Source organism: Tasmannia lanceolata, unplaced genomic scaffold (assembly GCF_043159265.1).
Source record: "Tasmannia lanceolata isolate RefF3 unplaced genomic scaffold, GAP_Taslan_0.1 ptg000002l, whole genome shotgun sequence".
In the NCBI taxonomy this organism is placed as follows: domain Eukaryota; kingdom Viridiplantae; phylum Streptophyta; class Magnoliopsida; order Canellales; family Winteraceae; genus Tasmannia; species Tasmannia lanceolata.
Genome location: NW_027518679.1, coordinates 49,211,952 through 49,236,233, shown reverse-complemented (window position 1 = coordinate 49,236,233; position 24,282 = coordinate 49,211,952). Strand labels below are relative to the sequence as shown.

General features: G+C 38.9%; 2 protein-coding genes and 1 non-coding gene across 3 annotated transcripts; all 3 read right to left on the bottom strand.

The window, feature by feature from the left end:
* Positions 1-549: 549 nt before the first annotated feature.
* Positions 550-4,726, bottom strand: LOC143876674 (protein LEAD-SENSITIVE 1-like). The gene is made up of 3 exons (XM_077378365.1): positions 4,498-4,726; positions 2,774-2,886; positions 550-1,714 (listed from the first exon to the last, which is right to left on the bottom strand). Exons 2-3 carry the CDS (start codon positions 2,865-2,867, stop codon positions 1,044-1,046), a joined length of 765 nt encoding a protein of 254 aa, XP_077234480.1. The 5' UTR covers positions 2,868-2,886; positions 4,498-4,726; the 3' UTR covers positions 550-1,043.
* A 574-nt stretch (positions 4,727-5,300) lies between these two features.
* On the bottom strand, positions 5,301-14,044 carry LOC143876665 (protein LEAD-SENSITIVE 1-like). Its single transcript, XM_077378355.1, has 2 exons — positions 13,824-14,044; positions 5,301-6,262 (listed from the first exon to the last, which is right to left on the bottom strand). Exons 1-2 carry the CDS (start codon positions 13,918-13,920, stop codon positions 5,544-5,546), a joined length of 816 nt encoding a protein of 271 aa, XP_077234470.1. The 5' UTR covers positions 13,921-14,044; the 3' UTR covers positions 5,301-5,543.
* Positions 14,045-15,805: 1,761 nt separating this feature from the next.
* On the bottom strand, positions 15,806-15,879 carry TRNAV-AAC (transfer RNA valine (anticodon AAC)). The gene has a single exon. It is a non-coding gene; the product is annotated as a tRNA-Val (tRNA).
* Between the last annotated feature and the right edge of the window lie 8,403 nt (positions 15,880-24,282).

Sequence of the window (24,282 nt, the reverse complement as noted above, 5' to 3'; positions counted from 1 at the left end):
AAGTACGGTATGTCCGGCACCCTAGGATTATCCAAACCGTCCATTAGATGGGCCGTACCCTAAATAGGTTATGCTCCAAAATTATTTCCATCGGTTGATTCTAACCCTCCGATCTATAGAGGGTTAGGATCAACCCTCTAACATCAAGATTGGAGGGATAGGATCATCCTATGGAAATGATTTTTGGAGCATAACCTATTTAGGCTATGGCCCATCTAATGGACGGTTTGGATCATCCTATGGTGTGGGCCGTACCATACTTTTAATAAAGTGAGAGTGCCGAGTAGTGTTGTTAACATTTCAATGTGATTTTTATTTTATTATAATTTGCTATCAAGCTTCGCTTTTGGTAATTTCTCGGCAAGTGGGCATTGTGGGTGCACATATACGCTCATCGAAAATGTTGGTAGCAAATGTAAAAAGGTAAAAAAAAGTAATCATTACACGAGAAAAAAGTAAAATAGCTAAAGTGTTAAATGAAAAATTACGTAGAAATGGTGATTGATAGATTGTAACATTACCAAAAAAATACAAATAACCTGTATAATGTTATGACAATTACAGGAAAATTATATGCTGTCAAATCAAAATAGTGATTACAATCCCATATTTGCGGCATATTTGCGGGTGCCCGCGGGTCAGGTCACGATAATTTTGACCCGCAAAAATGCGGGTCATTTGATAACCCGACCCGTATGACCCGCACCCGCATCACCCGCGGGTTGACCCGGCCCGGCCCACCCGTTTGCCAGGTCAGTCGCAAGGTAGAGAGTAGCCCACCTTGGTTTAGGCTGTTCTTCCTGGGGTTTCTTCTCTATCTTGTACAAGCAAAGAGGAAACAAATTAAAAAGGAAAACAAGAAAATCTCCATCTTCTGTTTCAAACTCCCTCCAATCTCAATCAGAATCCAATTAATCCATGTAAAAATTTCTCATCGGTACTAATGATATCCTTCACTGACCAACTACAAAACCTTGACGGATCTCCAAGAAATTCAAATTTACTAAGATCAATGCATTCCTTAACATTAATGTGTCATACGCCTATTCAGGGGCTTTCGCATCAGAAACCTTATTTTCCTTGGGTGTTTGCTCATCCATGTCTTCCACTGGAACCTTGATCACATCTGTTCTAACACCTATATCAGTTAAATACCTGCACGTGTAGAACGCCCCGACACTAACAACAGCCTTCCCGACCGGACATGTCACAAAGAACTTCGAAGCATTAGAAAGAACTGCTGCCACCGGAGCACCAGCGAAGAACGAAAAAGTTTGACCGCTCCTTCCCGGGCTTGATTTCTTAGTAATTACAAGGCCCGTCTTGCAGTACAGAGCAAAATCCTCACAGTTGTTATCGAATACATGATAGTCCCCAAACCCATAACGAAGAAGCAAATACATTGCTCTTTGGATTACTGTTTTTGGAGGATCAGATGTCGCAGTTGTGCAAGTTCCTCCCCTGACTTTAGCAAGAAAAACAAGTACTGACACTCCGTACTCAAAACGGTATAGAGATCCATTGCCGAGGAAGCAGTCCAGGCAAGAGAGGAGCACCCCACTGTTAGGTTGCCTGAATCCACACTCAGGGAAGTTCAAACAGGTTGTTGGCATCCCTGAATTAAAACTGGAAGGGTTGAATGATGAACTCATGCCTGAAGACTTGTTTCTGTCACATGTAAAGTGCATCACTAAGTTCCCTCCAACATAGATGCCTGTATTATTTGTAATCGAATGAACACAGAACATTAATACATTGCTATTGCATTTTGAATGTGGGACGAGAGAAAGAAACAATAATGTTTGTTGAAATATGAATGATTAAATCATTACATAACACCAACTCTAACAGCTTATGCTTTTGGAGTAATTGGTTGTTTCACAATGTTAAAATACAGCTTCTCCATGGACCATTCAAAAAAAGAAAAGAAAAGAAAAAGCGCATATAGTAGCCATTCAATCCTATGACAAGCCAAACCACATCTCCACATGAAGTAGTGAAAAATGCATGAACCTTGTAATGTAAATCAATATCATTTCTAGTGATCCCAGTACAAAAAGGGTTCTTCAACAATCCATGATGGAGAAATTTGACTCTCTGAATTCTCAGAATCCATATCATTTACTATATTTCTCATGTAATAGAGAATCTGCTGTTTTAGCATTAAAGCAACTAGAAACAAGCAGTGCTCTCTTTTATCTATCCTCCCAAGTAACTACTTTGCTTTTCAACAACAGAGTTAGGAAGGTTATTGGTAAGGAATGATTAACTGCGTTGCCCAGTTTGGATATCAGCAGTGCGTATATTTTACGAGTTTTTATATGGTGTAAGCACTTAGAGTCCCTTATTTTTCAAAAAGTACTGTACATAACGCATCATAGGATGATCCAAACTGTCCATAAGAATGAACAAAACGTAAATAAAGGACTATAAGGGCTTACACCATATAAAATCTCTTATTTTACACTCGAAAAGATTTTTCTTCATTAATTTTTAGAATTTTTTTTTTTTTTTACATTCATATTGTATCCCTATGAATTTACATCATTTATATAGACCTTCACTTAAAGTTTTAGAAACTTCTAATAACACAAGATATATGTTTGCCCTCTTGACTTGAAACCCTAAACTTTATAAATTTGACACACATAGTCCAATAGAAATATAAAAAAATCTTGCAAATAGTGCAAACAAAATGAACAGGGCACTAACAAGGGGAAAAACAGAACCAAATCTTGCAAACAAACAGCATTGCCAAGTTCTAAACAGTTACCATGGTGTGAATACGTATAAATGGCTCTCCAAGAGTAAATGTGATCACCCGCCTTGATTTGTGATTTCTCCACTCTGTTAAAGAACACACCCATCTCCTTCTTCCCTTTTCAGCTGCTTAGCCACAAACAACAGAAAGGGTGCTGGTTTTTAAAGTTTTGATAGAAGCTTTATATAGTTCTCCTATTGTTCATAATTATTAACATATATTTAATTAGGTAGAATAGGGAGATATCGAGACCCTCAAAACCAGCAGAAAACAGGAGAACGCATTTGCCTATACTCCACTATCTGTGCATGGGGAGTTGGTGAACTAAATTTTACGCTTTAAAATTTTCAAGCCCTCAGTTCTATCCGTTTGCTGCTTAGATTTCAGTTGCTACAATGTGGGTTCAATTTTGTAAGATGTAGGGTTGCAACCTGAAAAAAACCATGGGCCAAGTTTAGGAATCTCAGGTTGTTTAAAAAATAAACCAACCGAACCGAACCGACCCAAGATTTCTTCTTGTGTATGGTAGGGTTCTAGGGAACTCAACCTGACCGACCCAAGTTGCAACGCTAATTTTTTGTGAATTCCACTCCCATCAAGGCGTGCATGTATTTACACGCCTATATGAGTGTTGATATTTTATCATATCTGGGAGGCCTTTTGAGAAAAAAATGTTTTCCAACATGTGTTCCAAATATATAAGTTTAACCATTGGGTTGGAATAGGTCATGCACATAAATTCAACCCTTCGAACATAAAATATGGTGCATGTACGGAGAATGTAGAAAAACCTGACTTGACCCGAGATAGTTTCTCGGGTTGGTAGGGTAGGGTTCCGGAAAACCTGACCCGCAACCCTAATAAGATGGGATTTGCTAGACAATTTCATGGAAAGCCATTTGGCTGCTGACTTACGCATAAGAAAGCAGTTGCGCATGCTTACTTTTTAACAGATTTTGCCTTATTCATTTAATTCATCTGATGTGGCTGCTCTCTCGTGCAAAAGTGAGCCGTGGAATTGCCTAGCAAATCTCTATTGGCAATTTCACAGAAAGCCATTTCCCAGCCGTGTGTGCTTGCTTTTTGGCAGATTTTTGTGTTGGACCTGTAGCTCAATGCCCGAGGCTTTGTATCCCGGGTCACAGTTTCAATCCCAGCTTTCCTCACGAGAGAACAGCCAGAGAGGTTCACTTCTTAGCAGAATTTGTCTTATTCATTTAAATCATCTGGAGTGGCTGTTCTCTCCTGCAAAAGTGAGCTGCGAAATGGCTTCCCGCAAAATTGCATGGCAATCCCTAAAATTTTACTTCTTTCCTGATCCCGAGCATTCGGTTTAAACTGAACCGAATTAACTGAATTGAGCAAACCGAAAAAATTTCGGTTTTTGAAATTTCCAAACCGACCGAACCGATTTTGGCATGAACCGAACCGGACCGAAACCGATTATATAATTTTGGTTTTTCGGTTTATTCGGTTCAAACCGAATAGTGAGTTCTAGTCGAATCCATGAAACCCTAAATCCAACAAACCCACAAATCCACAGAACCCAGTAGGCCAGCACCCACAAATCTACTATGAAACCCTAAATCCATACAATACAACCCTTTCCTGCTCTCCAAACCAGCAAATCCACCAGTCACCACACTCATCCAAACTTTTCAAAAAAAAAAGGAAGAAGAACCCAAGAAGGAATGACTGATTCTTCGGATAAATAAGGGAAAACCTATAGTACATACCTTCGATTCTTTAATCTTCGAAGTGGAATGAGGGGTCAAAAACCGCTGGAGTGATGGCCGTTGCGCCATCGCGGGTCATGGGATGGAAGGCGTAGGATTGCGGACTCGCCGGAGTGATGGCCGTCACTCGGTTCTCAGTTCTCCTCTTGTCTCTCTCAGTTCTCCTCTTCTAGCAATATAAGAGATGTTAAAACAATTCGGTAAGCACCGAATAACCGAAAGGGGAGTATTGCTTAAAAAAAAACGAATGGGGAGTATTCTCCATTCACTCGTTTTTTACTCGGGACACCCCCCAAGGCCCAAGTAAAGACTACTAGTATTTTTTATTCTAGTGGTGCTGTCCCAAGTAAAAAAAAAAGGTGAATATGATATCGTAATTGCAAATTTGCATTATTCGTTTTTTTTAAAGCAATACTCCCCATTCGGTTATTCGATTCCAAAACCGAAAAACCGAAATTGCTTGGAATTTTAAACCGAAACCGAACCGAAATACTATTTAACCGAACTGAAATAACCGACCACAAGCCCTACTTTGTAGTATTTATGCCAGATTATAACAATAACTATAGGTTGAACATTTGCACCCATTTCCTGGTCTATTATTGTGTTGATCGTGGGAACTTGAGGAGGGTTATACGTATTGAAATGAGAGATTATAATAAGTACACCCCCTTGGTTTGAGATGTTTATTATATTGGAATGGGAGTTTATATGTGCACCCCTGTTGGTTTGGTAGCATGCACCTCCCTCTTTATTTTTTACTCCATCGACTTGCATGTTCATTGAAACTGTAACAGCAAACAGCCAATGTAAAATAATCCAATTAATCAGAATCCATTCCAAGTCATAATCCAATTAATCCATGCACAAATTTCTCAAAAATACTTACAAATATTCAACATTCCCCAACTAAAACAACCAATGCAGACTCCAACACACTGATGAGAAATTCACTTTATTAACACTAACACATTCCCTATTATACCAATAAACCTGATCAAGGACATGCAGCGCGCAACTACCGCGATGCCCACGTGCGAATCATGTCATCTAGATGTCTGTTCCACACACCCACTCTCGGGGACCTGCCCATCAGAGACCTTTTCCTCGCATGCTCCCTCATTTATAAGCTCCACCCAGCCAAGGTTCACAGCCATGTCCTCCACTGGCATTTTAATCACATCTGTTCTAACACCTATATCAGTTGCATACCTACTCACACAGTACATCCCAGCAGTAACAGTAGCCACTCCAACAGGACCAGCCATAAACAACTTCAAAGGAGAAGACAAAAGGGCCGCCAGAGGAGCGCCAATGAGCGAAGAGGCTTGACCACTCCTTCCCATGCTCGAGTTCTCGACGATCAAAAGACCCGTCCTGCAGTACAGAGCAAAGTCCTCACAGTTGTTCTGGAACACGTCATAGTTGCCGAACCCATTTTGAAGAAGATACATTGCTCTATGGATTACTATCTCTGGTAGGTCCGATGTCGCAGTTGTGCATGTTCCTCCCCGGACTTTCGCGAGAAAAACAGATGGGGCCACTCCGTATTCGAAGTTGTATAGGGATCCATTGCCGAGAAAGCAGTCCAAGCAAGAGAGGACCACCCCACTGTTGGGCTGTCTGAATCCGCAGTCGGGGAAGGTTAGACAGGGTGATGGCAGCTTTGAACCAAAACTGGAAGAGCCAAATGATGAGTCTGTGTTTGAAGATGTATCTTTCGCTCGTGTAAAGTGCACCACTTTGTTGCCTCCAACATAAATACCTGTATTATTTGCACTCAAATTAATTCAGAACATTAAAATGTCGCAATTGTGTTTTGTGAGTGTCGTTCTAGCAATATAAGAGATTGTTGATTAATAATAAGCTAAGTCAGTGACTTTTTTAACTCCGTCGATTGACTGAGTCGCTTACTATTCCTAAATCTCAAAAAAGAGATCAAAATCATTAGGGATACTATGTGATTACTTGGTATCCTAAACATATATGCTTAAAGTCGGCAAGTCAACAATCCATGAAATAGAATTTTTCAGAATGCTGATGCATACATTAAAAAAGGAGAAAACCTCCCAAGACCAAGATGGTCAACACCTTAAAAAAACAAAAATAATGAGGAAGATGATCAAACATCTCCAAAGATGCTCACACAAGTCTTGAGCAAGCAATATGGTCTACCTCACTATTAGCCAGAGGAAACACATGATGAAAAACAGTGGAGTGGTCTTCAACTGTGTCCAAGATTTCCTCGATAGCGAAAGCAAACTTCCAAGGATAGGAAGCACCGTCTCTAACCTAATGGATGGCACTGAGAGAATCTCTCTCAACATTAGTAAATCTAACATTGCCTAGTCTACAAGCCTGATCCCATTAAGCAAAGCCTAGATCTCTGCTTCCTTAGAATCAGTAAAGTCAAGCATCCCCAAGTAGGCCCGAATGACCTTAGCCACTGACTCACAAGAAGACTGCCATACCCACCAATCCAGGATTCCTTCAGCTTGACCCATAGAAGTTTAGCTTTAGGAATCCCAAGGGCGGGGAATCCATCTGGGGTCATCGGGACACTCCGCTTAAATCTAACTCAGTCTAATCTTCTCCCAAGATAGACGAATTGTAGACTCACAACCCCTCTAAATATGGGAAAATTGCTGCCTAGTGCACTACAAACAAGAAAATATGTTGTTGGATGACCCATATTCCGTTCGACACCCCTTTGAATACCCTTCTGTTTCTTTCATTCCAAGTTAGCCAGAGCAAGACGAAGAGAAACAAACCCCTGAGCGTACGACCCCTAGAAAGCCAAGGTGCAAAAACATAGGATTCAAGGAGTTCATCAATGGTCCAAGCATAAACCAAATTCAAACCAAACAATCGAAAGATGAAATCCCAAATCTCCCGAGTGAAACAACAATGGAGAAAAAATGATCAACCGTCTCATCTGAAGCAAAGCACATGGAAAAATGGCTAATATGATCCTACAAGGATTACAGAATTGATCAACTATCAAGATTTTATCCAAGCACGCAGTCCAACAGAAAGCAATCAACCTCTGCAGAGCAGGCACTCTCCGAACCCACTTGGCATGAGATTTGGCAAACCGCGGGACAAAATGAAAGTAAAACGAGCTCATAGAAAACACATACTCTGAAGTTCCCATCCAAATCCTATAATCCATCCCTGTTTTCAGAGAAAAAAAAAATCCAATATGAACATAAAATAACCAAGTCAATCTCCCAACCGAAAAACACTCGAAGGAATTGAACCTTCTAGCATAGTCTCCCATCCGGTCGAATAAAAGAGGCAGCCACACTAAAATCTTTTGCAGATAAAACTTGAAAAAGAGGAGGAAAATTTATGCTCAAAGGATAAGACCCGCACCAAATGTCTTGCTAGAACCCGACTCACATCATTAGCCAAAAACCACACTTTTCTTTTATAATAAGACGCTACAAATTATCACTATCAATCCTAAACCTCCGAATCCATTTCCCAAGAAAAGCATTGTTCATCAAGCATAATCTTCTTATGCTAAGCCCGCGCTCCTTTTTAGACAGGCACACCTCATTCCAGCTAAGTAGCTAACTAGATGGTGCTTTCGATAGTCCTCTTAATGTTTATTTTCAATGGGAGTTATCCTCACCGTTTTAAAATAAAAAATAAAGAATTGTAAGTTGTTCAATCTGATTCACCACTCGAATTAGGTAATGGGAAAGGGACATAAAATACAAACACAGGTTTGGAGAGAACTTCCATATGAGTAATTCTGCCACCCAAGGAAACAATGCTCTTTTTACATGGATAAAGCTTCCTCTCAACTCTAGATCACAAAACCCCAAAGACCTTTGGGAGGTCTCCCAATAAAAAGTGATAATCCTAGATGTGTGTTAGGAATAACTCTGTCAGAACAGTTAAGAAGATTAATCCTCCCCATCATCCAAACTAACACCCATCACAATGGACTTGCAAAGTTGATTTGTTGCCCATCCTTTACGTCTTCTCTTAAAAGATTATATTTTTTATATAGACTAAAAGGGCCATTGATTAAGATTTTTAGCATGACATGAGTGAAACAGCTACTTGCTGCTATATGGCAGCTGAGCATGAGGCATGCACACGATTCATGGGGCAGAATGTCGCAGACGAGCAGAATGCCACATCAGAATCGGTAAAGACAGCTTAAAGTGCATGCACTTGTTGTAAATATAATGGGTTGCTGTGTGGCATGATGCATTCTTCCTTTCTTGAAAAGAAAAAAGGCAGTTGTGGGCCACGACCACCTCCAAGTGCAGCATGTACTTTCTGGTGCTGGGGCTGCCCACTTATTCTGCCAAGAAGGTGATGCAACATTCAAGAAACCCTAATATGATCCAAGGAAAATATGATATAACACGCTTTAGCCACAGATCCAAGGACAATAACCATATAATTTCGATAGTAATAAACAATGCGAGAGATTTTAGCATAGGAATCAGAGAAGATGGATGGGAAACCGCATACTTAATTAGTTAATTTTAATATAAACACAGAAATCATGCGTACATGTGTTTCGCCCTTGCCCCATGTGCCAAGATACAAAATGAAGGATTATCATGGTTCAGGAAAACATACTATATGGTGTTAGCATGACAGATGGTCAAAATGAAAGTATGAAACAAAACAAATTCAGAGATAAACTTAAACCGCATGACAGATGGTCCAAATGAAAGTATGAAACAAAACAAATTCAGAGATAAACTTCATGTTTTAGTTAGGGAGCACACCAATCCTATAGCGAGGCAGGCCTTAGGTATTTATAACAAGTCGAATCCACTTTATACGAGCAAACTAATCATATAGCGAGGCAGGGCTTATGGAGGATTATCATGGTTCAGGAAAAACATACTATATGACATTAGCATGACAGATGGTCCAAATGAAAGTATGAAACAAAACAAATTCAGAGATAAACTTCATGTCTAAGTTAGGGACCACACCAATCATATAGCGAGGCAGGCTTTATGTATTTATAACAAGTCGAATGGCATCTACTACGCTAATATCAGTTTGGATAATGAGAGGAGATTGAAAGACCGTTTGAAGAGAAAGAGATTAAAGAGGGGGCATTTGACTGGATAGGGTTAAGGGCCCGAATGGCTTTAATTTTTTTCTTTTCAAAGATTATTGAGATATGGTGGAGGTGTGTGTGTTCAAGATGTTATCAGATTTCTTAGAGATCGATCACATTTGTAGATCGACTAATGCTCCTTTCATAAACTCATACCTAAGAGATTAGGCACTTTTATCCCATTAGTTGGTGAGTAGCTCATATAAGATCATTATGGAATTCTTAGTGAAGCAGTTGAGAAGTGTCTTGGGGAAACATCAAGTGTTATATGTAAGGTGGATATGGAGAAAGCATACAATCTTGTGGAATAAGAGTTTGTGGATAACTTGATGGAGAGAATGGAGTTTGGAGGTCAATAGAGGAAATAATGATGGGGTTGTATTCCTCCCCTCATTTTTCCATTTTAATTAATGAGAAACATGTGACATTTTTAAAAGCACAAGGGATCAATTATCTCCCTTTTTATTCACATTGGGGATGTTCTCCATGGGAATAGCAAGCTGGGGTTTTGTTTTATGCGTGGATAGGCTTGCTATCATCCATTCACATTAAGAACAGCCCCAATGGACAGCATACACAATACAAGTGGGGTACCTAATCACATGGGCTTATTCAAGATAAAATTATCCAAGTAAAGTAGTCAATCCCAGAAATAGATTATCTAGGATTCTATCCCTCCGAAGAATCCCATTGGTGGGTGAGGCAAATAGTAGGATCATCTATAGAGCCGTTGAGATTGGTGTCTTTGCAGGGTTGTCCGCAAGTAGGAACGGTGCATCCATGTCCTACATCTAGTTTGCAGACAATATGGTGGCTTTTTTTGTGACGATTCCATCCAACAAGTGAGTACTCTTCGGGGTATTCTTTGGTGGATTTAATGAGGAGGATAGAGTTGAGGAGTTTACAAAGGTTTTAAGGTGCAAAAAGGAGAAGCTTTCTATCACTCATCCTGGCCTCCCTCTTGGAATTGGTATCCCAACATGAGCATTATGGGATCCTATTGTTGAGAGGTTCGAAAGGATATTAGCCCATAGGAATAAGCCCTACATATCCATTGGAAGAGGAATTGCATTGATCAAAGATGTCATATCCAAGCTTTTGACCTATTTCATGTCCCTTTTTAGGATCCCAATTGTGGTAGCCAAGAAGATTAAGAAGCTTCAATGGGAACTTTTGTGGGAAGGGGAGGCAGGGAAGAAGGTTAAACACTACGTGAAGTTGGAGGATGTGTGCAAACCATGTGGGGAAGCGATCTGTGAGATAGAAAATATAAAATGGAGGAAAGTGGCTCTTCTGGGTAAGTTGCTTTGGCGGTGGGGGAAAAAGACGAATTCGTTTAGAGAACAATCATCATGAGAAAATATGGAAAGGGCTGGGGGAGAAGGCAGTTTGTGATGTTAAGGGCATATTTGGGTCCTTTATTAGGTTTGGGGAAGGGGGAGAAATTTAGATTTAGAAAGACTTTGGGGTGAAGAGTATCTCATAATGCGATGATTATTTGTGCGTTGGGTGTCCCTATTATTGACTGCTATGAGAGGTAGAGAGGGAAATAGGCTAAACTTTGGTCTTTAGGAAGAAAGTTAAGGAGGAAGAGATCACCAATCTTAAGTCTCTTCTTGGGCTCATTAATGATGTGTTTGTCACTTGACGTGAAGGGGATAGGAGGATGATCTGGCCCAGTGTATTTTTTCTATCTAAGCTTTCTTCAATTGTTTGCTGAAAGGGGATCACACATTCCCCTCTTTTAGAAGATTGCTGATTTGGAGATCATATGTGCCGGCCAAAGTACAGGGCTTTTGTGGGACGAATGAATACCAAAAGATTAAAATTCCTATCAAGAATAAAAGCTTTAGCTTGGAAATTATGTGTGCTCCATGTTTTGGAGGTTGAGGTCATCTAACCACTTCTTCCTCAATTGCTAGCTCGCTAGAAGAGTGTGGTATTAAATTCTATCTTTGGTAATCAATGAGTCTTCTCGAGGTCTCAAGGAGCTCCTGGAGGGCTGGTGGTGTCATAATCTTAGAGAGAAGGGGTTAATCCTTTGGACGCTCTCTCCATTTGTGATGACTCGGATCTTATGGAAGGAGAGCAATAGAAGAATGTTCGACAACAAGCAATTCTCTTGGGCTAGATAGATTGGAAATGTGAAAGGGATCCTCTTCTCATTGGTGATCACTAGGAAAGAGTTCTGTGACTACTCTATTCAAGATCTCTACTAGAAGTGGGAGGAAATGGTCAGTGTTTTAAAACATGGATGCGGGCCAAAATGCGGCCAAAGTAAGTCCTAGTTGACTCCATGTGGCGCAACCAAATACTCGATTGACGCGGTCATAAATGGGAGAGTCAGAGGAGTTTTGATCGACTTTGGTGCGCAAAATGAAGACACAGACGAGAACATGGCCAAAGTAAAAGGGAGTCGACTTTATCCATCTCCTTTAATCACAATCTCTAGAGCGTGAATGAGTTTGTTGATCATCTTACTGAGGGATATGTGAGAAGGAATTCTATGTATGTCGTGAATCGCTTCCTTCATGTAAAAATGTACACTTCTCTGTTTTAATAAGGTTTTCTTTACAAGTTCAAAAAAAAAAAAAAAAGAAGAAAAAGAGGCTTTATTAAGTATTAAGTATTAACATTGATGTGGCCCATTACATTTCATAGAAACACTGAAGGTGAAATTCCATAAGAGGCCCTTATTACTGCTCTTGCAGCAACTAATGACACATCTTGAGTCCTACCCAAAACTCATCCATTATCTGAACTGCATTGTCCAATCATGAACGCCATTCGGCAATAAGCTTACCCCGGCGTCCTAAGAGATGAAATCCAATCTCGCATAGGTGGTTAAATGCATGAAATGAATCACAACTCAGTGAACACAGTGCTAAGGGCGGTTAAGTGACTTAATTCCCAACCATTCAGTGAACAAAAATAGAAAACTACGCACCATTAAAAAAATAGAAAACTATGCAACTAAATAGTCAAGATGCACAGTTCCAACCAATATAGGCAAAATCAATTCAAGCACAGAAAACATCTGATCAGAGGAGCAGTATTGTGAGCTGAAATCACAATTCTACTAATTGTAGTGAACTCCCAAGGCGACATTGTTCCGCTTGAGTGTCAATTGTTCTGTTCTAACAAATACACCATGAATAAAAATGGAAAATAGCCTGAATGGAAACTAAAATTAATGTATAAAAATTTTGGTTGCAAATAGAAAGAGGTATTCATAAAGAAAGATGGAAACAGGATGACGACTAGTCTACTACTTAGCTTTTGGGAGATATTACTTAATATTCTGTCAAAATGTAAAAGTTTAACAATTTATCCTTTTCCCTAAACACATCACCATACATTTTACACAAAGCCCACACGCTTTAGAATCACCCAATTTGAGGAGAACCCAAAAGCTAGTGACTATAAAAACTGCCAATTTGGCCAGATTTGATAAGTTTTGGAGTAAAAAAAAACATCTGGGTTTTTATTGGTTAGACTATTGAGAGCTTTTATCAAGGAATCAACTTCACAAACAAGACAAATCAAGAAAGGCATCAACATCAAAACACTAAACAGAGAATTGAAACACAAGAAAACCATAGTACCCTGATGATGTCTGCATGATCGTGGTGGTGTAAATGGGGTTAGTTAGTGGATGGATGTGTGTTTATGGGTGTTAGTTATATAGCTTACGTGTTGTAGAGTTGTGGGAGGAGTTATTGCCTATGTTTATGTAAGTGGGTTGTGGGTGTAGTTACTTTCTATGTGTTATGTAAGTGGGTTAATGGGATAGTGATGAGGCACTCCCTTTTGCTTATATTTAAGTAGTAGTAAATCAATGAAATAGCAACAAGAGAATTTTATAGCAAAGGAAACTTTGTAGGAGAGTCATGGTTCCTCTCGATTCGAACCACTAGGAGGTCCGGCTGCCTCGAATCAACCTCTCTCCCCCTCATTTCTATTTTCTTTTTGTTTATCTCCGTTACGGCCGATTAGGCACGAAACACCAGATCTTCCCAAAACGGATCAAGAACAAACCCTAAGTAAAATGCACAGAAAACCCAATTTTTTTTGTTCTGAACAATACAAGAGAAAAGAAGAAAGATAAACCAATTGAACAAGCCACTAAACCCCCCAAAAAAAAAAAAAACCATAACCAAATCCCACTACAAACAAACTGCATTGTCAAAAGATTGGAGGGGGTTAAAAGAAGGGGTTGAATTACCGTGGTGGGAGTAGGTATAGATCGCTCTCCATGAGTAAATGTGATCACCTGCCTTTATTTGGGATTTCTCCACTTTGTTTGAGAGGAAACCCATCATCCTTTTTATCCTTTTTCTCCTCCCCTGTCACAAACAGAACAGTCGTAGGGCAACTGCTAAAGAACAAAACGAGGAAGAAAGAAAAGAGAAAAATAAAAGACCAGCAATCACAATCCCAACACACCTCCTTTCTCCTTTTCAAGGCGTGATGTGATGATTGGGTGAGTATACTTTTATGGGAAAATTACATTTACACACCCTCTAGTTTCTGATACATCCACTTCAGCCCCTTTAGTTTAAAACGTGACAACTACACCCGTGGAGTTTCAGTTTGTACAAGGTAGCCCCATTAGTTGACGGTTCGTCCACAGATTGAAGGGTTAGGATGATCCGATGGAGCTGATTTTTTGGGCACACCCTATCTATATCAGGGTTCATCAAATGAACGATTTGGATCATCCAAACAATGTGGGCCCACTGTGTTTTTGGTAGTGTTTGGATTCGGGTATGGGCCCATATTGTTTGGATGATCCAAAGCGTTCATTTGATGGGCCCTAACATAGATAGGGTGTGCCTAAAAAATCAGCTCCATCGGATCATCCTAACCCTTCAATCTGTGTATGAACCGTCAACTTAAGGGGCCTACCTTATACAAATTAAAACTACAGGGGTGTAGTTGTCACGTTTTAAACCATATGGGTAGAAGTGGATGCGTCAGAAACTAGAGGGGGTGTAAATGTAATTTTCCCTACTTTTATATCATCGCTTGTGGCTGATTTGTCTTACTAATTTCCTTACTTTTTATACTCGAGAGAGAACTCCCGTGTTGCTGTCATAAGGTTTTTTTAATGCTCGAGAGAACTCTTGTGGTGCTGTCATAAGTTTGTTTTGGAAAAACTACTAATGTAAATGCATGAACACTCTCTTAATTAACCTAATGTAAATACATGAACACTACCTATAAAAAATATTATTTGTTTTTACCAAATTTACCCTTAATTTCAAATAAGGGATCTGCTAGGGACCATCACAGAGGGCATTTCGCGGCTGGGCTCTTGCATGTGAGGGCAGCCAGCTCAGAGGTAATATTACTTCTATTTTTTCTATTCGGCCATATGAAGATACATATAAATGAACAATTATTTACTTATACTAAGTGCAATAATAGAGAAAACAGAAAAAGCACATAACCTAGAATTAAGCAATAGAGTACAAGATATTCAACAAGTTCCAGTACCCTTCCACGAGGTCAAAACTTTGGGAGAAACTTGCAGAGATATGTATGTCTAGTTAATTGAATCATATCATACTTGTTGACTGTTATGAAGAATCATCAATTTTCTCCTTTCTTTCCACTCATTATTTTATCATAGTTGGTGAAAGGCACAAAACCTGAAGTTGTAAATTCAGGTCGGGCGGGTCGGATTTTCCAAAACCCTACCCTACCCTACCCTAGAAGCTAGCTATCTCGGGTCAGTTTATTTTTTAAAAAGCCCGAGATTCTTAAATCTGGCCCATGGTTTTTTCTGCCTGGGTTGATTCGGGTCGGGTAAAACCCGACCCAAGCTATACTCCTATGTGTCATGAATACTAGTAAGTTTAAGCATTGATCAATCATTTAAGAGAGATAGAGAGAGAGAGAGAATTACTTATTTAACAAAAATGGAGGAGATTTTGTATGGTCGTAGGGAGAGAGAGAGACTTTTCAAAGATTAATGTTCTAATGTGTTTCTAATATCATCACTAGTCACTAGAGGGAGAGATTTTAGAGATTTCTTTATTAGTACAATGACCAAAAAGGCCTATTTTAACCAGAAAATTATCAAAAATACAACTACGATGGGATCGGAAAGGTGTTGAGTGTGGTTTGGTCAGTTTCTCGAAGAATAAATTGTAAAGAGAAATTAGAGGGTATAACGGTCATTTTGGGAAAATGTACAAAAAATGGCTTCGCCCGGGTTCGAACCGGAGACCTTCAGTGTGTTAGACTGACGTGATAACCAACTACACCACGAAACCTTTTTGTTACTATGTCCCAACCAATTTTAAATATAACTTGATTAAAATACTAGAAAATGTACAAGTGATTAGAAAGTCCAAAACCAATTATTGAACTCAAAATCAAACGTAATTTTGAATCAAATAATTGGTTTTGGACTCAACCGGTTAGCATGATCTCAAACGAACAGGGCCTAAGATTGACCGGTGGGTTATGTAATCAACACTCAAAGTCAGCGATTGATGTGTCGACTTATGTTTGGGTTCTGCAATCGATGTGACGATTGTTAGATGGATCAATAATCGGCACTCATAGGAGCATAAAAACACTACATAAAGAGAATGATGAGACAGAGAAGATAAAGGATATCAATCCATAAAAAGAATTAAGGATTTGGTAGGGTCCGTCGCAAAAGGCATTTCGCGGCTGATCTATTGCATGTCAGATCAGCCACGTCATGAATGAAGAAAAAAGCTGTTGTTGATAAACTTCAGAAATTTCACTAATTCTTGGATGCAATTACAGTAATCAATTACTTTTCTATGGTCCCATCTACTTTGATCTTCTTCTTGAAGATCCATTTACATCCTATATGTTTAGACCTAGGTGGTAGATCAACCAAAAAAATGAAAGTATAGAGATGGGTGACGAATAGCGGAAAAGATAACGGCACATAAAAAAAGCCAATGACTTTACGGATTTAAATGGTGCATGAATAGGAGGGTGCAAATATCAAAATTTAGGAGATAGATTGAAGAGATGGGGTGCATTGAAAACATAGAAAAAGTTAGCCGTGTCTACACCATAGGCTTCTGTGTTCCGTGGGCATCCCTCATCTTCTCTTCCTGATGTTGGAATTCAAGGCTTGATATTTGGACAAAATATTGAGGACTTCATTCTCTTTCCATGAGGCCAATCAAATGAACCTAAGGGGAGATGGCTGCGAGTGCAGTGAAGGCATGGATGAAAACCCATGGATGGAACATGGGAAAGTAGAGATGAAAATGAGGCAAACACAAAGGAAGCGAATTCTAAGACTGGGGATTTAGATTTGCAGGGGCTGTTTTTGCAGCGGATAAATTGGAGAGCTATGTTGGCCCGGCGGACGGCCGAGTTAGCTGTCCGCCGGAAAACGGAACTGCGAAAGCTGTGGTCAAGGATGGGTCGGATCGTCCCCTTTGATACCAGGATAAACTTCAGAAATTTCACTAATTCTTGGATGCAATTACAGTAATCAAATGGTGCTTATATAAAGCACTTACATGATAAGCATAGAACGGAAATCAAGATATTTATGGAAGGGAAGGAATCCTAATCAAATCTACCGAATTAAATCTACTTTGCTAATCTTTCTTGCTTGCCTCTTCTTATCCACTCGCCTAATTTATCTAGTCTCCTCATTTAGCCAACTTACCCAATCTACCTCCAAGATGATCCAACGGTGAGATCTTAACCCAATCCAACCATTGGAATCCACATATTCTAACATGCCCCCTCAAAAGTATATGGATTGAAAATCGATATACGTTTGATTACAATAAAATTGCCAAATATGAAAAATAGAATTCCCAAATTACAAATTTAATCAAAATCCACCAATTTGATGCACACTTCCGAAAGTTGATGGTGAAGACTGATTTTGCTGCCAATGATCACCAACGATGGTTGCCGAAGAAGACGCCGCTTGTTGATGTGTCGCAAAGAGGGTTTAAAAAAAAAAACCAATGGATCAGTAGATCACAACCTCAATGGGCTAGACAAGACTCAAGCCTCGATGGACGAGTAAGATTGGGTCACTATGGACCGATGCCGGAATGGGCAAGAATGGGCCTCGATGGGCATGACAACATGGGTTGGTTTTAGAATACCAATCTTCATGGGAATTTCAAATTGCTCTCTCAGGCACGAACCTCGAGGAGAGAGGCCTCTCAACTGAGTAGAGCTCCTATTTCAGGCACGCACCTCGAAGAGGTACTTCAACTGAAATGGATCTAGGAATTAAAGAGAGAAAAAAAATTAAAGCATAGAGATAGGCGACGAATAATAGCGGAAAAGCTAACGGCATATAAAAAAAGCAAATGACTTTACGGATTGAAATGGTGCATGAATAGGAGGGTGCAAATATCAAAATTTAGGAGATAGATTGAAGAGATGGGGTGCATTGAAAATATAGAAAAAGTTAGCCGTGTCTACACCATAGGCTTCTGTGTTCCGTGGGCATCCCTCATCTTCTCTTCATGATGTTGGAATTCAAGGCTTGATATTTGGACAAAACATTGAGGACTTCATTCTCTTTCCATGAGGGCGATCAAATGAACCTAAGGGGAGATGCCTGCGAGTGCAGTGAAGGCATGGATGAAAACCCATGGATGGAACATGGGAAAGTAGAGATGAAAATGAGGCAAACACAAATGAAGCGAATTCTAAGAGTTGGGATTTAGATTTGTAAGGGTTGTTTTTGTAGCGGATAAATTGGAGAGTTATGTTGGCCTGGCGGACGGCCGAGTTAGCTGTCGCCGGAAAACGGAACTGCGAAAGCTGTGGTCAAGGATGGGTCGGATCGTCCCGCTTTGATACCATGATAAACTTCAGAAATTTCACTAATTCTTGGATGCAATTACAGTAATCAAAGGGTGCTTATATAAAGCACTTACATGATAAGCATAGAACGGAAATCAAGATACTTATGGAAGGGAAGGAATCCTAATCAAATCTACCGAATTAAATCTACTTTTCTAATCTTTCTTGCTTGCCTCTTCTTATCCACTCGCCTGATTTATCTGGTCTCCTTATTTAGCCAACTTACCCAATCGACCTCCAAGATGATCCAACGGTGAGATCTTAACCCAATCCAACCGTTGGATCCCACATATTCTAACAGTTGTCTCAATTCCCGAAGTGGCTGGTCTGACATGCGACATACCAGCTGTGAAATGCCTTCTGCAATGGACGCTAGCAATTCCCAAAGAAATATATCTCACTTGATGTGATGCTTTCTCTATTTGCTCTTCGTTCGTACTTCTATCCTAGATTGGGAGTATTGAGGCTTTCAATAGGGAAGTGATAGATTCATCCCCTTTTACTAGGGACAACCCCTCTATGGTATTTATTAGTACTCTTTTACACTAGAGTATAACATCTTCCTTTTCAATATTATTAACATGCAGGTGGCTTGAGTGCTTTGATTGAAGGGACTTCTAAAGAATCAGGTATGTCTAGATGTCGATTTGGGACCGTTGAACCCTCAATCCTCTTCTTTTGAATGCTCCCGTTGTTGTTCTGCGGGGTCAAAGGCTACGTTCCCGAGTTGATTTTTGATTAGTGCTTATCGGACCTTGTTGAAGTGGGCCACACCTTTAAATTGAGTGATTAGATTGTATGATTGTTTATTTAACTTGATTGCAAGGAACTTATCCAATTAAATTTATTTTTGGTAGTTGAATTATGAAACATTACCACTCTATAGTTCTTCATTCGGTTATTGATTGAACAAATCTCATCATTAGATATTTTTTGACCCATTTGAGGCCTAATGTGGGACCCACGTCTGGTTTCATACACCAATGTTTGGGTATATGCGATCACTGTTCTTAGAAAAGCTCCTTCCCTACCGAACTTATCCACAGATTTGGAGGACCTAAAAAATTGGGAAGAGCTTCCTTTTATAGTGAGAAAGATGTTCTATCACTTTTTAATACAGGATCTACACTTCAAGGAAAACAAAAGTAATAGTTTAAAAACCCTAATCACTAGAATATTATCATTTGAACTTTTAAATGTTCGAATTTTTACATCATGAATAATTACCTTATTAGTACATCATGAATAATCACCTTATTATGTTTTAAGTTTTCCAAATAACTATAAGGGCCCGTTTGGATACCCCTTGGATTTGGATTTTGAGGTGAATTTGGATTTTTAAATCCAAATTCGGAGTTTGGCAAGCCTTTATGACATCTGGATTTGGATTTGAGTGAAATCCACAAGATTTACAAATTCCTCATGTTAGTGTAATTTTTTAGATTTATAAATCCTTTCTGCGAGAGGTTATTTATAAGTCTAAATGTGACCCGTAAGGGATTAAAATGACCAAAATATACCAAAGAAGTGTTAAATAACTAAAGTACCCACATGACATTAAAAAATGATCAAAATAAGTCGTATTAGGTAAAATGACTAGAAAACCCCTGGGTCAGGCAAAGTTACTGAAATACCCTTATACCAAGTAAAAATGAAAAATACCCCCGAGTGGTGCAAAATGACAAATACCCCCATGACATAAAAATGATCAAAATAACCTCATATAGGGTAAAATGACTAGAATACTCCAAGATCATGAAAAATTACTGAAATACCCCTATATCAAGTAAAAATGACTCATGGCTCATGAAAAATGACTAAAATGACTAAAAATACCCTCATGAGATAAAAATACGCCATATTAGGTAAAATGACTAGAATACCCCCGAATCATGCAAAATGACCGAAATACATCTATACCGGGTGAAAATGACCAAATACCTTGAGTCATGGAAAATGACTAAAACACCCTTATGACATAAAAAATGATCAAAACAGCCCCATATAGGGTAAAATGACTAGAATACCCATGGATCATGGAAAATGCCTGAAATGCCTCTATATCAAGTATTTTAGGGCATTTTGGTTTTGTTAAATTTCAAATTCAAATCCAAAGAGCAGCCAAACAAAAAAAAAATTAATTTAGATTTGAAATCCAAATCTATACGTGGTCATCCAAACGGCATTATTTATAAATTTGTGAATTTTAAAATTCTGGATTTTGAATCCATGGATTTTGGAAATCCAAATTCACCTCCAAATCCAAATCCAAGGGGTATCCAAACGGGCCCTAAAGGAATGTATTAGTCATTGAAAAAAGCTTATGAGGTGAAGTAAAATTATAGGGAAATGATTTCAACGCGATCATGTTTTGATAGATGTGCTTGCCTATCTTGTTTTCTAGTATTTAAGAGTTGTCAAAAGGTCATTACGGTTCCAAAAAAACTCTCACAAGCCAATTAAAAAATAACAGACAAGCCATAGCGCGCCCATAACAAAAAGTTGGTGTGTTGATATCATTTCCCAAATTATATGTGTATAGACATAGACCTATTTTTTGTTTTCTTATATTTTTCTGCATATGATGAGATCTGTTTAGGTCTGTCGAACTTTTCATCACTACAATTTGGATATTTGTTTCTTAAAAACAAAAATTAATGAAATTTGCGTGAACTACCTATTGTCATTTCTAAGTAGGGATTTGCTAGCGTCCATCGCAAAAGGCATTTCGTGGATGGTCTGTTGCATTTGACAGCAGCCACCTCGTGAATGAAGACAAATATCTTGTTTTGGCTACTTAATTTGTTTATTAATGGCTTGTAAAAATGAAGAGCTGGGAGACGGAAATTGCTAGCTGATTCTCTCCCTATTTTCATTTTGCAAAAAGAAGAAGAAGAAGAAGAAGCAATGTGTGAACTTAAGGGAGTCCTTGCAAAAAAGGATTGAAAGGGCACTCCCATTGGCTGCACATGGCGGATGTAGGGGTGGACATGGTTCCGGTTCGAACCGAGGAACCAAACCGAACCGGCACATATGGTTCGGTTCGGTTCGGCTCGGTTCCATATCCATATCGTTCGGTTCCGATTCTGATATCCTGGAACCGGTGGAAATTCCGTTCGGTTCTGGGTTTGGGATCCCAGAACCGAAAACCAAACCGAGAACCAACCCTCACCTTAAAACCCAATGCCTCCTCATTTGATAAAATCACCTCACCCCCTTTTAATTCACCCCTCTTTAACGTGTTGCTTTGCCTTTAAAATTTTAATTCACGCCCCAAATTTGTGCCTATTTGTAGTTTATATAAAATTTTTGCATTGCCCAAATTTATGCCTGATTATCCCAAATTTGTGTATGTTAGTGTTTGTAGTTCATATATAAACAGGACCAAACAGAACCGATTATAAACACGATTGGGTAAAATATCTACATTTGGTGAAAGTTGGGTAAACCCAAAACCGAACCGATTATATATGGTTCTGGTTCGGTTCGGTTCCAAACATATATGGTTCGGTTCTGGTTCCAATTTCAGGGAACCGATTATATATGGTTCGGTTCTGGGTATACCCCAAAACCGAACCGAACCGAACCATGTCCACCCCCTAGGCTAATGTGACTTTGGCCATGTGCAGCCAATGGGGGCGCCCTTACACCCCTTTTTTTCAAGGCCGCCACTGAGTTTAGCATTCCTCTTTTTCTTATATTATACAAAAGTTGTCGGGGAAAAGAAAGTTTTCCACTGCATCTGAAAGCTATTTCTTTGATATGCTATTTCCCATGCATACATTCATTCACATTTGATTATACAAAGAGGGCAAGACAACGATCTAAACCGTTGATCAGACCATTGATCAGGGAGGGCGGAAGTAGTACTAACTATCTAAACCGTCAGATAGACATCCTAGCCAAATTGGATCTTCAAATATACATCCAAAGAATAATTTTAGATCAATTGGTATCAGAGCCATTAGATTCTACAACATCTCAATTTTGGATCAGCATTAAGGGTGTAAATGGATATTCGGAAATTCGATTACCGTTCGCATCCGAATCCGTTTAAAGCGAATATTATCCGAATCCGTTTCAAGCGGATATTATCCGAATCCGTTTATGAGATATCCGGCTCTTAGCGGATGCGAATTTGGTAAATGGTATATCCGATCCGTTTAACATCTGAATCCGAGAAGTAAATCATTTTTATTTATTATTAATAATATCATTAATATTTATTTTTAGTAATGACACACTATCTTTTGTTTCTATAAGAAAAGTGAATATTCTTTTTAGAAAAAATAAAATAAAAACAAAAATAGCCTAAACCCATTCCATCAAAATAACCCAAACCCATTCTATCATATACAAAAAAAAAGGAAAAACCCAAAGACCACTACCAACACTATCATCCATCCCCATCCCCATCCCCATCGCCTCCCTCTCTCTCTCTCTCTTTGCCTTTGTTTTAAAAGGAAGAAGAGGATCTCATATATTTTAGGGTTTGAGAGTTAATTTTGTGAAGAGAATGTAGATGTCTAGTTTTAGGGTTTGGAAAATTCATTCGAGTAAGTCGGAGAAAAAAGATAAAGTGCTGCAATAAAATGTTCGAATTTACCGGATAAACGGATACGGATAATATCTGAATTCGAACAATATCCGACGGATACGAATTCGGTAATAGATATTAAATATCCGTCGAATCCGAATCCGAATCTGAAATTGGATAGTGTATACTGTAATCGAATTCGGATATAGCCATATCCGCTCCGAATTCGATCCGTTTACACCCCTAATCAGCATCACACACATTAGTCCGTTTGATGGTCCATTCAACACTGTACCAAGAAATATTAGGTGAGTCACCTCATGATGTTCTACAAACAAGATCAGAGGCTTTAATTTGAATAAAGAATTGGATGGCAGTGATTTCTCGGTATCCATTCGTAGCACATTAACAACGCACACAAACTTAACTGGGTTTTTAAAGACAACCCAACCCCATTGATAGCTTCTTGGAGGTTGAGACAAGCCTTTTTTTTAAACAGCTAACTAGAAATTTAATGTGTAAGATGGAAGAGTGCCATTATTAAAACAAGAGGAATGTAACTTGCATTTTAATGTTATAATAATTTGAAAAGAAATAAAAAGTACATGGAAAATTATTATTATCTTATAATACAGTAAAGGACTATACAGCTCTAAATTCATATATTATTGGAGACCATGGCATTACTGCTATACTATTTATCCTGAGAACCCATCTAGTGGCCCCTACTGTAGATAGACCAAATTACGGAATTCCCACCAATCAGACATCCATTCTAATCCATGGGATTTTTCTGCATTGAATATGGGTTCTTGGCCATTTTTTTCCCTAATGCATCAAGTCGAAGGCCGTCGGTTTTGAACGGTTAAGATTGTCTAGTTGGTGAGCCACCCATATTGTATGAATCATCAGAATCAATCAAACTTAAATCCCACATGCACTTTGTTCAGTTCTTTCTAAAGAGCTATGTACCATCTGAATCAATTAAACATATAATCCACCTGCACTTTGTTCAGTTCTTTCTAAAGAGCTATGTACCATCTGAATCAATTAAACATATAATCCACATGCTCTTTGTTCAATTTTTTTCTATAGTGCTATGAACCATCTGAATCAACTAAACATACGAATCATTCAACCCAGTTGCATAGCTGATTGCAGTTGAGATTGTCAAGACAGCAAATTCCAGGAAGCAACCATTAGCAACCTAAAGAGGAAACATGCTGTGAACAATTTAGTTACATTTTATGTAAAAGACCAAAAGAGCAGAGCAGTGTATATGTTTCGAAGAGCAGCATCGAATTGC

What these genes read in the sequence shown, in the direction of transcription:
- LOC143876665 (XM_077378355.1), bottom strand. Translation starts at nt 13,920, where the DNA reads ATGATGGGTTTCCTCTCAAACAAAGTGGAGAAATCCCAAATAAAGGCA. An exon ending in CTATACCTACTCCCACCACG is followed by an intron (nt 6,263 to 13,823) that starts GTAATTCAACCC and finishes CAAATAATACAG; the next exon opens with GTATTTATGTTGGAGGCAAC.
- LOC143876674 (XM_077378365.1), bottom strand. Translation starts at nt 2,867, where the DNA reads ATGGGTGTGTTCTTTAACAGAGTGGAGAAATCACAAATCAAGGCGGGT. An exon ending in TTATACGTATTCACACCATG is followed by an intron (nt 1,715 to 2,773) that starts GTAACTGTTTAG and finishes CAAATAATACAG; the next exon opens with GCATCTATGTTGGAGGGAAC.